Source organism: Tachypleus tridentatus, chromosome 12 (genome assembly GCF_004210375.1).
Source record: "Tachypleus tridentatus isolate NWPU-2018 chromosome 12, ASM421037v1, whole genome shotgun sequence".
Classification (NCBI taxonomy): domain Eukaryota; kingdom Metazoa; phylum Arthropoda; class Merostomata; order Xiphosura; family Limulidae; genus Tachypleus; species Tachypleus tridentatus.
The window spans coordinates 93610798-93624366 of record NC_134836.1 but is presented as its reverse complement, the minus strand read 5'-3'; the positions used below and the strand labels follow the sequence as shown (position 1 = coordinate 93624366).

Here is a 13569-nt window from a genome sequence, read left to right as displayed (position 1 = left end):
AAATATTACACTACATGACAGAATACACACTGGAATTCTTATTTTAAGACAGAAAGAAGATGTATTCATTCTTTTACCCATTGTACACTTCAGTGACAACCTTTATTTATTTTGTTTTGAAGATAATATTTTAGTGGCTATAGAGTCTCACTAAGTATTAAACGGTGGTAATTTGTAATTTTATCAAAACATCTATAACCTTAAAAAATATGAAACAAAAGTGTATTTAATCTTAATTTCTGTAATAGTACTTAATGCATTGCTGATTGTTTGACTGTACAAGGTAAGGGCCACCTTCAACAGTTAGATGTGCATGTGTTGTATACTTTATATAGTTGGCAAAAATTCAGTGCATTTAGAACAGCTGCAGTAAATGGGTTAGATATCAGATGCACTACAAAATATGATATTAAAAGATAAAAAAGTGATGGAATGATACTTTGTGTTTAATGAATCAGTTTATTTTCAGAGAAGAATTGTTTTAAAACAATATCATCGGTATTTAAGTAAACTACTAAAACCTTTGAAAATCACCTATTTTTCTCTTTAGTCAATAATCTTAGAAATCTCTGGTAATTTTTTAATTTTCAAGTGACAATTAATCATTATTAGTTATTTAAAAATTAAAAACAGGAAAAAAGTAATTTTCTGTCAGGAAAAAACAACAACTTAGACTAGTGAATGTATATACGTACATATGAAATAACGATAATGTTCACACACACAAACATACTTTACAATTCAAACAGTAAAATAATATCCAAATACTGTTAATTCAAACACAGTAACTATCTTTTACCAATATCACTAAGATCAAAGTTCTAAAGTTAATGATCGCATTTGAAACATTATTTACGTAATATATAGCAGTCATGGTTTACCTCGAAACACACATTCCTTGTTTATTTTCTACTTGTCCAAAACTAGAGTGAGACTCTACCCGAGATCCATGACCAAACAGAGCTGGTCCAAATAAAGCACTATAGCAAGGAATGTGACAGTAAGGAACACCTTTATGCTGAAATACAAAAAAGGGACTGAATATACATTTCAACAACATCTATATGATTATGTTGTGTTTGTATATACTAAATGTTTTTGTTGTTTATAAAAAGTTCAACTTCAACTAATAACTCACCACAATAAAAACTTTGGTAACAACTTCATTTGATTATTAAACAATGTAACACTTCCCCCCTCAAATTCAATAGCCACTTTCTACATGTATAACATTCTGGCAAAATTGTAACAACATATTAATAATGTTGTATGCTCAGACTATACTTAAATCATGTTTATTTAGTCCAGGAAACAGTAAATAATTTTAAATGAAAATTTCATTATTCAAAATCTACAAAAACATCACAAAACTATATGCACTTGTATTTATCATAAAGTGAGCATTCTTATCTATCTCTAAAATCTGTAGTATATTCCAGTTACTTACATATTTCCTACAATAAAAACTTCATAAGGCTTATTCAATTCTTTAATAAGTATAATGACCATTTAATAGCAAAATCTACAAGGACTTCAATAAAACTGTTAAAAATTTTAATAACAGATAGAAAATAACCAGTTGAGTTTAAATAAGAAAATGCTACATTATACAAAACAATTAGTTTTCAGTACATGTAGTTATAGAGTGAAAGAAATTACACTTAACATTCACCCACACCAACACACCTTTGAAAGGTTATGTTGTAAACACTTGGAGTCCTACTGGACCACAGTACAGAATTACCATTATAGTAAGCTCTGAATTGAAAATTTCCAAAAGCCAAATGCATTATAACTTTTGTTAGGGTTAACATGTAATGTGAATAACATTACATATGTTGAGAAATCTAAAGATTACATTGTTCATCAGTATACAAATAACTAGTATTATACTATTCCTTATACAAACAGTGTATCAGACAAATGCCAAAATTTTTCTTATACTCTTATATTCAAGTCATTATCCTTATCAATATATGATAAATATACCTCAAATTCAATGTAAAGAAAACTGAAAATGTACATTGTGAGTCACCATGGGTGCAACAGATCCCAACACAAATCCTATAGGAAGTTTTGTATTAAAATCCCAGAAAACTGATTATTTACAACAATTACAAATTTAGGTTTCTATAAAATAGGACATTACAAGCAGTCATCACAGAGAACACTTGTTTATGGCTGAGATGTGCTTAAAAGCTTACCACAATGATGTTATAAACAAATAGACCAGATAATACTGTACTGCTTACCACAATGATGTTATAAACAGACCAGACCAGATGATACTGTACTACTTGGATGGATTATTCTCTACAACAGCCTATGTTGTGAAATAAGTGTTTAGATATTTGTTTCTTATGCTACAGGACAAACTTCATGTGTAGTGATACTCAATGAGAGTATGGGTTATGCAAGTCCATTGTAGCATATATTATAAAATATAGACATGAAATTATAAAACAAATGTGTACAGTTACACTTTAAACTAGTTAACCCATACAACTTGCTTTAAGAACACTAGAACCTGATAAAAAGATGCTTGTTGTTAGTGTTTAAGATTTTATTGGCATTTTAATGTTATGTTAAATATGATGGTTATAATACAGAACACACATGTAATCGATAAGGTAAAAATTACTAAACTTCATGCTCCAAATCATATTTTGTTATCTTTTTTTCAGAAAAAAAGCACCAAGAACACCAGACTCCAAAAGCAGCAACTATCTCAACCAATCAACACAGAATCTCCTACAACGAAAATTCATCACTGAACCAACATTTCACTAAGTCAACAAAAACAGTATCATGGAAACTCTCCTGGGAGACATGTAACAAATGATTTTTCATTCTATCACATCTAATAGCCTCCAAAGGTGAAGCTACTATTAACTATACAATGATGTAAAAAATAAGAAGGTTAGTAAATCTCATCTGAATTAAGTTTGAATCAGATCTCTCAATTCATACCAATTTCCTTAGGTTCCATTAACCTTTTTTTCAGGCATGTGATCATTTTTCAGGTGTGAAGTATGCACTCAACAGTTTAGTAAGAAAAGAAAAAAAATTAACTCCACTTCAACAATGTTTACTCAAAAATATTTTAGAATTGATATTTTATAAATCATAGGATATCAACAACCTAGGTCAGTAAGGGTTAACTAAACTAGTAAGTCTACAAACTATCCCAAAACCTAATTTCACAGTAGCAACTGAATTATCATATGTTGAAAAAGTGATTCTTTCTCAGTTTTTATACCTAAACATCAATAGAAATATAAAGTATGAAACAATACAAAGTTAAGAAATGTAAGACTTGTTTTAATTTCTCAGCACAAAACTGTCTTCAATATGTATCAATTTTATTAATGAAACTTGCAGAAAATAGTTTTACATATGTGTAACAAGAGTGAAAAAAAATCCTATGTAAAATTAACCTCAAAATAATTTTAAGTATGTATTTACAAATCAAATTACATATATAAAATACATATAATTAAAATGCCACCAGTCACACTAAAACACTGGCTGCTTTGGAACTTGAACCAAACCAATTCAGTTAGTATAAGACTGGTCTTAAAACATTAGTACTGATTAATAATTACAAGTTCAAGAGCTGGTTTGGGCAAATTTCTTAACATTCTAAATGTTACATTACACTCCTATTATATTCATTACATTAATATCTTTCTAGTGATTACCTCACTCCTTTAAGTAATCTTAATATAACCTAGTTTTATATCTTTTACATAAAAGCCCATAGATGCAGCTCTTTGAGTTGATTATTTTGGGTTTCTCTGACCTTTATAACAATGTTTCAATCACTTCTGAGCTAATCATTAGGTAATATGTTGTTTAAAGTATACACTACATTTCCTTTCCCAACAACTAGTTTTATAGCTGTTATAAGTCTATGATTGCCTGTTACCTTAACTGTTGCATTGTTATCCTGATGTGTCAAGAATGGAGAATTACAAAAATCCCAATTATTTCAGTTGTGCATTCCTTTAAAAACAATACACTGGGTTACTAGTACTAGCATGGAATTTATCTATCACATTAATACACCTTCCATCCATGGATAGCTAATGAAGTGCCAGCCACACTTATTATAACCCAGTGAATGACTATTTTTACATTTCTTCACGTTGCTCATGGGTCACTGTTGTAAGTCTATGGATAAAAGGGAATTAAAAAAAAAAAAGCCATTTACAGTTTCATTTTAATAATTGATGGGTAATAAAATATTCTCAAGATTACTTTACCAATGTAACATAACCTCCAAACTACTTCTTATGGTATTAATATTAATAAGCCAGTGAAAGTAGTTACTCGTTATGTTCCAGGGTAAGCACAGATAATTTACATATATATAAGTAACTTAAAACGTTTTGTAGAATTATAATAATAGCTTGTTTAATGTGAAAGCAACTTGAAAAACATTTCTGACACAATTATGTTCCATCAACTAGGTATAACTGTTCATTATTAGTAGCACTTTTTAATAAGGAAAACAACACATCTCCAGGGTGTCCTTAAAAATTCCTACTGTGTACCCTTAATTCTCATACAATGATAACTTAAATTTTAGAACCTAAGAATAACAGTGAGGTTGTAAGTTCACAGACAAGTGGCACGTGTTCTGATTTAGGGGAATACTGTGTTGTCTATGTCTACAAGAAGAGTTGTCTGACTCTTATCTTGCAAATTCAAGCAAAATAATATTAATTTCAAAACACAAATACATACTCAGCATCACAGGTTCAAATCTTTGTAACACAAAGAATACATTTCATTACATATAACTGTTTCTATCATATGTATACTAATGTTGTAAACAAGATTCAAATACTAAACATCCATCTCAAAGTACCTTCTGCTTTTCATACTGACCTCCAGATGCTGTCCTGGTCTCAATCTTTTTCCACACTCTTCACACCTTAGGCACTCTGGATGCCAGTCGTAACCCACTGATATCAGTCTTTCAGCTGAAAAAATGGTCTTCATCTTGAATTTTAAATCATATAAAGCACACATTTTATACAGCATTACACACTTTTATGCTATTAATTGCAAAAATTACCAAATTTCACCCTTTCAATGGCCAAATCTTCAAAGTTAAGCCTTGTTACTTCTGACTACTGCATTAGTATCAAATCAGAATGTTAATGTTGTTACTACAGCCTACAGTTAAGTCACTAAGGACTGACTATCTAAGTTAAATAATTTAAATTCGTTAAGTTTAAGCTGAGATTTTTGCTATCATTTGATAAAGTATTATAAAACAGTCTACTTGAGTACTCGCTATTACAATATTAGTAATAATAGTAGCTTAAGTAGATATTAATACTATTGTAATGTAGTGTCATTGTGTTAGTGCTACTGAAGTACAGACAATAGTAATACTTCTAGTACTACTAATACCATTACTATCACTTTTATATTATCAGGATACTAACGTGACCAAGATAACTCCTGAGCTAATAATAATTTCTTTAAGTTAAATTAATCAACACAAACTTTCTTACACTAAATACTATTAATTACATAAGTAATATATCTTAGTGACAGTATTTACTTTGAATACATATACTTACTGTAATTAATGTAACATTATTATTAAAATATTATTAATTATTACTAGTATTTATTAGTATTGATATGGCATCGCAAATTCAAATATATACCAAAGAACACTGGCTTTCCGCACTTATGACAATTCCACATTCTACATTCACACTATTGTATCAGATCACACTGTTATCGCTGTTTCTTCCGGTTTCCTTATTACATGTACTTATTACAAAACTATAATCCTGTTCTTTATTTCCTATTCAAATTTCAGTTCACTTCAAAACACGATAGACTTAATATTTAATGTTAATTTTTTGTTACTATCGGAACATAAGCACCATTGTATAACGCCAATCCAAAAAAACACACAATTTATAAAAACCAAAAACTTCCTAACCCCTCCCATAGCAGTGGTTGCTGGGATACGAGTTGTTTAAAAGATATATAGTAAAATGTTTACCGGATCTGTCGACAAAAGTTACATATAAAACGTACATGTTTTACATTTATTTGCTATTTAACATGAAATATGTTTGTTTTGTATGTTATTGCAACAGTAAATTCCGTCATTTAACGCGTGAAACTAAACTATTTGTTTTGTTAGTAACCCAACATCCTTTGCGAGAAAAGTAAACAAATACTATAAAATTGAAATGCACTTCTTAAATCACGTTATTTCATTATATTAGATATATTTCTGATGGGAAACACTATATTAAATTTTTATTTTTAAAGGAAACATATGTATAAAGTATTACAATGAATTTCAGTGTTAAATACTGCACATATTTCCTTCATCAAATCAATCTTTTGTTAGATAGTAGAATCTCTCTGCAAAATAGTTTTAACATCAAGTTACCCATGTGATTACAGCGATTTTAATAATATCGATCATAACATAATAAGGTTGTCCAAACGTTGTATATTAGTTGTTTGCAATAGTACATTTCATTACCCATTTCATGGCCCGGCGTGGCCAGATGGGTTAAGGCGTTCGACTCGTATTCTGAGGGTAGCGGGTTCGAATTCCTGTTGCACCAAACATGTTCACCCTTTCGGCCGTGGGGGCATTATAATGTGACGGTCAATCCCACTATTTGTTGATAAAAGAATAGCCTAAGAGTTAGCGGTGGGTGGTGATGACTAGCTTTCTTCCCTTTAGTTTTACCCTGCTAAATTAGGGACGGCTAGCGGAGATAACCCTAGTGTAGCTTTGCGCGAAATTCCAAAACAAACACACAATACCCTTTTCAGCTGCCTCTAAGTTCAATTTTCTAAAAGTGGGTTTCCTGTCATCAAATATAATATCAGTTATCTTTTCCAAGTCTTTTGTAACTTCTTTGGCAATACTGGTGAACAGGTTAAATGAATCTCAATGAGACAATATATTTTGGTCTGAGGATCATTGTGAGTTACTATTTGCTAAAATGATTTTCCTGAAGTAGCCAATAAGTTCTATTGTTGAATTACTGGTATCTGCGTATAGGACATGTGAAAGTTGGACAAACTGAAAAACATGTTGGTGAAAGTTCACCTTAGGAGCAATGAGTACGTCATCACATTCTTCCGTTAAAGAAAAATGATGCAGTTTCTCAACTTCTTGCGAGAAGAAATGTCTATGTATGAAAACGATTTTGGAAAATGTTATTATATAGGTGAACCAGAAATACTTTAGCTTTACAAATGCTTATTACTAAAAGTATTGGGCAAACACATCCAAACATGGAGCAAACCCTTCCAACATGTATTTAAAATGTCACTTACATTAAAAAGCACCGTATGCTTTACAAAAGTGTGCAACAGTTATATAATCTCAGCTTTTATCAAGATTATACGATATAGAGTTGAGTGGTATTCAGCTTGTTCATTAACTTCTTGAGTGATGCATTTAATACTAGACATGAGGTTATTCTTCACTACACATTACAAGGTACTGTTTTTCACAGCAGAGAAGGAGAGTGCAAGTACCTTACCTTGACCTGTTGGACAATGCTGCATAACAACAGAGGCCCTTATGCCTACCATAACTTTAACACGCTTTCACATATTCCTGTGTCTGTTATGAGTACAATAGGTCTGATCAATAACCACCAGGCCATATTTGGCAGTTTTTAAAACCAAGATAAATGCTTTCCAATTATCTTGTAAAATAATTCATACTAATTGGAACTTTTACGATTTTGTAATTTGTTTATATTAAATAAATGTATCTCTCTATATATATACACACATATATATATATATGCACATTGTTAATTATATTATTTATATTTTGTTGGTTTAAGCACAAAGTTAAATAAACGATTATCTGCCCCCTGCAGAGATTTAAGTAAGAATTTTAGTATGATAAGTAAATAGATTTACAGTTGAGTTACCAGGAACTTACTTACTCATTTTTTAAAAGTTTTTTGGGCTTGTCACTGTGTCATATTTCAAGTTCTATTGTTCTTCCTTTAAGTAAATCCATGCATTATATTAAACTATAAATACTCGAGTTTTATTTTCAGTTTTGCAAGTTATTTAATATTATTGTATAAAGGTCATAGGCAGTTTTATTATCAGTTTCATATCATTCTTCTCTAAACTAGAAACTCCAGTTTCGTTACATGAACAATGTATGCTTTTTGAGTGAGAGAAGTTATTATAGATATCCATTTTTTGTAAAACAAGCCAATATTTATATAATGAAACAGTATGTTGTGTCAGATAAAGTTTATCTATTACGTCAAAAGGATTTTCCAATGATAATCTGAAGCATTTTTCTTTCAGCCATAATAGTAATAACAAAGATAACATGTAATTATACCCCTCATTCAAGCTGCTTTGATTTAAGGACTTAATAATATCAGTTTATTTCCAGAACTAATGAAGGTGCAATGCACCGCAAATGTCTTTGACTCTTAAGACGCAACTTACATGTACTGAAAGGCAAAGAAAAAGTTAATTTCTTATAGTGTAACTTAAATGTGTACAAATAAATTTTATGATATACTCACAGTATTAATTGTTAAATAATAAACTAAGAGTATATTCAAAGTTAATAAAGAATTAAATGTGTTTCTTTTTTTTCTTCATGTGCAAGTGTAAACAAGACTGAATGAAAAATTTCCATTAACTTTGTTTTCTGTGCTCAGAACTACACTACATGACCAAAAGTATGTTGACACCCAACCATCAAACCCATATGTGCTTGTTGAACATCTCATTCAAAACTGCAGCCACTAATATAGAGTTAGTCCCCCCTTAGCTGCTATAACAGCATCCACTCTTCTGGAAAGGCTTTTCACTAGATGTTGGAACACACTTGTGAGGATTTGCTCCTATTCAGCCACAAGAGCATTAGTGAGGTTGAGCGAGAATGCCTGGCTTGCAGTCGGTGTTCCAATTCATCCCAAAGGTGTTTGATGAGGTTAAGGTCAGGGCTCAGTGCAAGTCAATCAAGTTCTTCTACACCAACCTCAGGAAACCATGTCTTTACAGATTTTGCTTTGTGCACAGGGGTTTTGTCATGCTGAAACGAAAAGTGCCTTCCCCAAACTGTTGCTACAAAGTTGGAAGCACACAATTGTCTAAAATCTCATTGTATGCTGCAGCATTAAGATTTCCCTTGAATGGAACTAAAGAGCCTAGCCCAAGCCATTAAAAACAGTCCCAGACCATTATTCCTCCACCACAAAACTTTACAGTTGGCACTACGCATTCAGGCAGGTAGCATTCTTCTGGCATCTGTCAAACCCAGATTCATCTGTCAGACTGCCAGATGGTGAAGCATGATTCATCACTCCAGAAAACACATTTCCACTGCTCCAGAGTCCAATGGCAATGTGCTTTACACCACTCCAGCTAACATGTGGTATTGAGCATGGAGATCTTAGGCATGTGTGCGGACACTTGGCCATGGAAACCCATTTTATGAAGCTCCCAATGAACAGTGACATTGCTTCCAGAGGCAGTTTGAAACTTGGTAGTGAGAGTCGCAACTGTTGACAAACAATTTTTATACACTATAAGCTTCAGCATTTGCCTGTCCTATTCAGTGATCTTGTGTGGCCTACTGCTTCATGGCTGAGCTGTTGTTGCTCCCAAACATTTCCACTTTATAATAACAGCATTTACAGTTGACGAGGGCAGAAATTTGATGAACCGACTTGTTGAAAATGGGGCATCCTATGACAGTGCCACATTGAAAATCACTGAGCTCTTCAGTACAACCGATTCTACTGCCAATGTTTGTCTATGGAGATTGCATGGCTGCATGCTTAATTTTATACACCTTTTATCAATGGGTGTCCACATACTTTTGACAATTTAGTGTATCTGTATTACCAGACTTCCTTTTCATGGGATGTGTGAATTCCAGTTAGATTTTCTGCAACTTGTAATTATAAAAACTATATATTATTGTAGTTTTCTTTACTGAAAGAGCAATTTATTAAACTCATTAAAAACATAATAAAAATTTGGTTTACAAATATAAGAGAAATTAATCACCAAGCTTCTCATATTATCACAGTAGTTAATGACTGTTGTATTATTCAAAGTCAAATGCTTTCATACACTTTTAGCATATTTATAACAGTGAATTAAAAGTGTTAAATGTAAAGAAAAGAAAAGAAAAATATATCAAAATTAACATTTTTGTGTTTTGGTTAGTATAAGCAGGCATTTTAACCAATGACTAATTAATTTTGCTTCAAAGGAATTTCTTTGGTTTTCAGATATCCACTTTTAACATAACTAAGTAACATTACTGGATATGGTGTTTCTTAGCAGCTTTATACACACTTTCAGTAAGTTCCAATATTTTAATCTATATTTTCCAAACTGTCAGTTACATACATACATTTATTACATTCTAGTATGAAAAATAATTACTATCTTCAATTTACTAAGAACATACGATGCAAGTTTCAAACACTGCACTACATATTAAACTTTTAAGAAATAAAAGAAACAAAAAGTAGATTTAATGATAAAAAATCAAATAATTGGTAAATAAACATATATAAATATTACTTGCAAAAGCAGGAAGTTGTGATACTAGAATTTTAATCAAAAGCTAAAATGCAAACAAGTTTCATGTATGAAGATAACTTCATATTTTTTTATTATTTGCAGAAAAAATAAACTGAAACAAAATCTAACATTATAAATAAAAATCAGCATACAGTATGGAGTAAAGAATTACATATATAATATATGTATGAATTATATTCACAAAATAGACAATACAGTGTATAGTACAGTTATCTATATCCAGTATTAGAGGGTGTGCCAAAAAATGGTAATTATATCTTGATGTTCTTCTGTGTTAATATAACATTGAACATTTATTTTGCAGACCTTGAAACTGAATGTATATACTAAGAAGTATAACTGGAGGAAGAGGGGCTAACACTTAATTTTTGTGATGTCATATTTCTTATTTATTTCTAGCAGTATTTAGAGTTTGAGAATTTCAAATTATAGTTGTTACAAAAGCTTATGACCAGCATACTAAAAAATTAAAATTCTTTTCATATAAAAACTGAGTTTTTTTATATGCATCTGTCCTATTTAACCTTCTCACTGTGGCTGGGAAATGTGTGGGATATTTGGAGTGAATGAGTTAAGAAAACATGGGCTTTCTTTCATTAAAATCCAAACTTTTTTAATGACCCCTCCCTTCTCCTTGTGTATATATCATACATGTCATATTCCCATTTTAATTGTTACTATCACATTACTTAATAGTCATAACGTTCAAACAATAACTTTTAACTTTACTTTAAATGTTTACTTTCAGTTTGCACACCATGGGTCTAGAGGTTTTTACATTTGTTAAAGGCTAATATATATCTCAACAATTATGGAGAATTCCCAGCAAACACAGAGACCTACCCATGACATGCAGACACATTAAAATTATCAAGTCTAAATTAAATAAACTTTTAACATAACAAAACAAACAGAATTATTTATTTAGGTATCACATGTCACCACAGAAGAAAAAAAAAAGATATTAAAGTGCGTTGTTCAAAAACCATTCTTTTGCTGCAGTAAAACATGTTTTCACTTTTGGCAAATTATGTTTTATTGAAATTGAATCTAATTATGACAGTGGGATTCTGATGTAGATGACATTTTAGGTTCTGTGCTGAGTTCATCATTGTACACAGCTTCAGCATGATTAAAATGTCATTCATCACAAACTTAGGGCACATAAAATGAGTCCATAAACAATTTGACATAAGCTTTCTCAAATCCATATAAAATAACTTATTCATTTGAAAATTGTGATGGTTTTGAATAACATAAACACTGACATACAATGAATTAAAAACTGCAAAACAAGCACATTTATAACTGTTATTTAATGTAATAATGTAAGTCATACAATCTACATTTATACTGAAAAATGTATGTACCATACTTTACAACTACCATTACATTTTAAATTCATGTAAAATTAAAACAACATTGCAGGTTCATACATTTTTCATTATGTAATGAATCAAGTACAAAAATAAAAACCCTATTTCAAATATTTCAAAAAAAATTCAGACTTGTAAGCTCATGCAATTTCATCAAAGTTATTGATATTAAGGGGGAACGTGAGACATACAGATATGTAATAAAGAACGTGGAAAACCTATGTCAACATGCACAACCTTCACAACTGTGTAAAAATATAAAAGTAAAATGTATGTAAAATATGCATGACTTTGCAGTAAAACATTGGATTTTCACACATTCCAAATGCATGATTTCCAATAAATACCAATTTGGATGTTTGACAGGGAATAATTTTGTAGAAAATCGCAAATAAGCATTTAGATTCTGGTTTTGTACACAGAATATAATTTATTTCTACTGAAAATGATTTCAGTTTACAGATATAGTATCTGTTAAAAACTGATTGAGTTATGAAACTTTTGTACATCTCTTCCAACCAACATTTACCTAACAACTGGAAAATGATTTTTACTTCTCTAAGTTGTATATCACAGCAACATTATATCTAACACAGTGGGTTTCAAACTTTTGTCCTCACAGCACACAAAAAAAGTAATGTTAACTTCATGGCACACTAGTCTGGCCGCTCACCCAAAAAAAGGCCATGAGAGTGTCACTGCACATATACAAATTCCCATTTACTATTCTTTGGTGCCCTGTGTTAATTTAATAATGTCACATTGGCCTATATTAAACTTGATTATTTTACACAGTCATGAAAAAGCATATTTGATGCCATACATTTACAAAATTGTGTGGCACACCTAGAATGACTTTGCAGTACACTGTTTGGGAACCACCGATGTAATTCATGCAGATGCTGCATAAGTCCTGATAGCCTACAAAAATATGACATAAAACTTAGTCCAAAACTGATTTGCAAGTAAAATATTGCTAAATGTTCCATCTGCAGTAAGTGCAGTGTATATGGATATTTCATGATGGAGTATCAGCTGCTAGTTATTTAACTTACAAAAGAGGCAGAAGCCTCATCTACAGTGAAAAAGTGGCAGAAGTGCATACAAACCCGAATGTAAAAAAGAAACGATGAATACGACAAGAATGGCTAATAGCTAAGCCTTTGGTAAAGAATCATCTCCTGAGGTGACAGTCACAATAACAAGCTATGGTGATTTAGTTAGAATATTTGGTATGGAAAATTTGAACAGAATATTTTCATAAGAACATATTGCTCACAAATATTAGGTCAGATCCTGAAGGCTGCTGATCCTGCAAGACTTTTAAGGTTGCATAGACCATTCATAAAGTCTTCCATCTTTGATTCTAACTCCATGTAGAAAACATTTGTAGTCAAGTGCAATATATATTCTGAATCACAATATGTTTCATGAGACACATCTGCTTTACCTGTAAATGTATTTTTAAATTACCAAATGTAGACATTTCTTGTCTCACCATCCAAAACACCCGTTTTTTTCCTGCATTTGAGGGACACATCTAGTGTTAAATTCAACACCAAGGTTCAAAAAATAATATGCT

The 13569-nt window shown here is 31.0% G+C and overlaps 1 protein-coding gene across 5 annotated transcripts in view; it reads right to left on the bottom strand.

Moving 5' to 3' along the window:
* Positions 1-6086, bottom strand: part of Rassf (Ras association family member) — a 39252-nt gene extending 33166 nt beyond the window's left edge. Inside the window, exons 1-3 of one of the 5 annotated variants that reach the window (XM_076471027.1) lie at positions 6035-6086; positions 4894-4988; positions 882-1018 (exon numbers count right to left, since the gene is read on the bottom strand). In XM_076471027.1, coding sequence (XP_076327142.1) covers positions 882-1018; positions 4894-4988; positions 6035-6071 — 269 coding nt within the window. In that variant the 5' untranslated portion in view covers positions 6072-6086. Of the gene's footprint in view, positions 1-881; positions 1019-4873; positions 4989-5597; positions 5989-6034 lie in introns of those variants that run through there. The other 4 variants (XM_076471026.1, XM_076471029.1, XM_076471028.1 and 1 more) reach the window with 4 other exon arrangements.
* Between the last annotated feature and the right edge of the window lie 7483 nt (positions 6087-13569).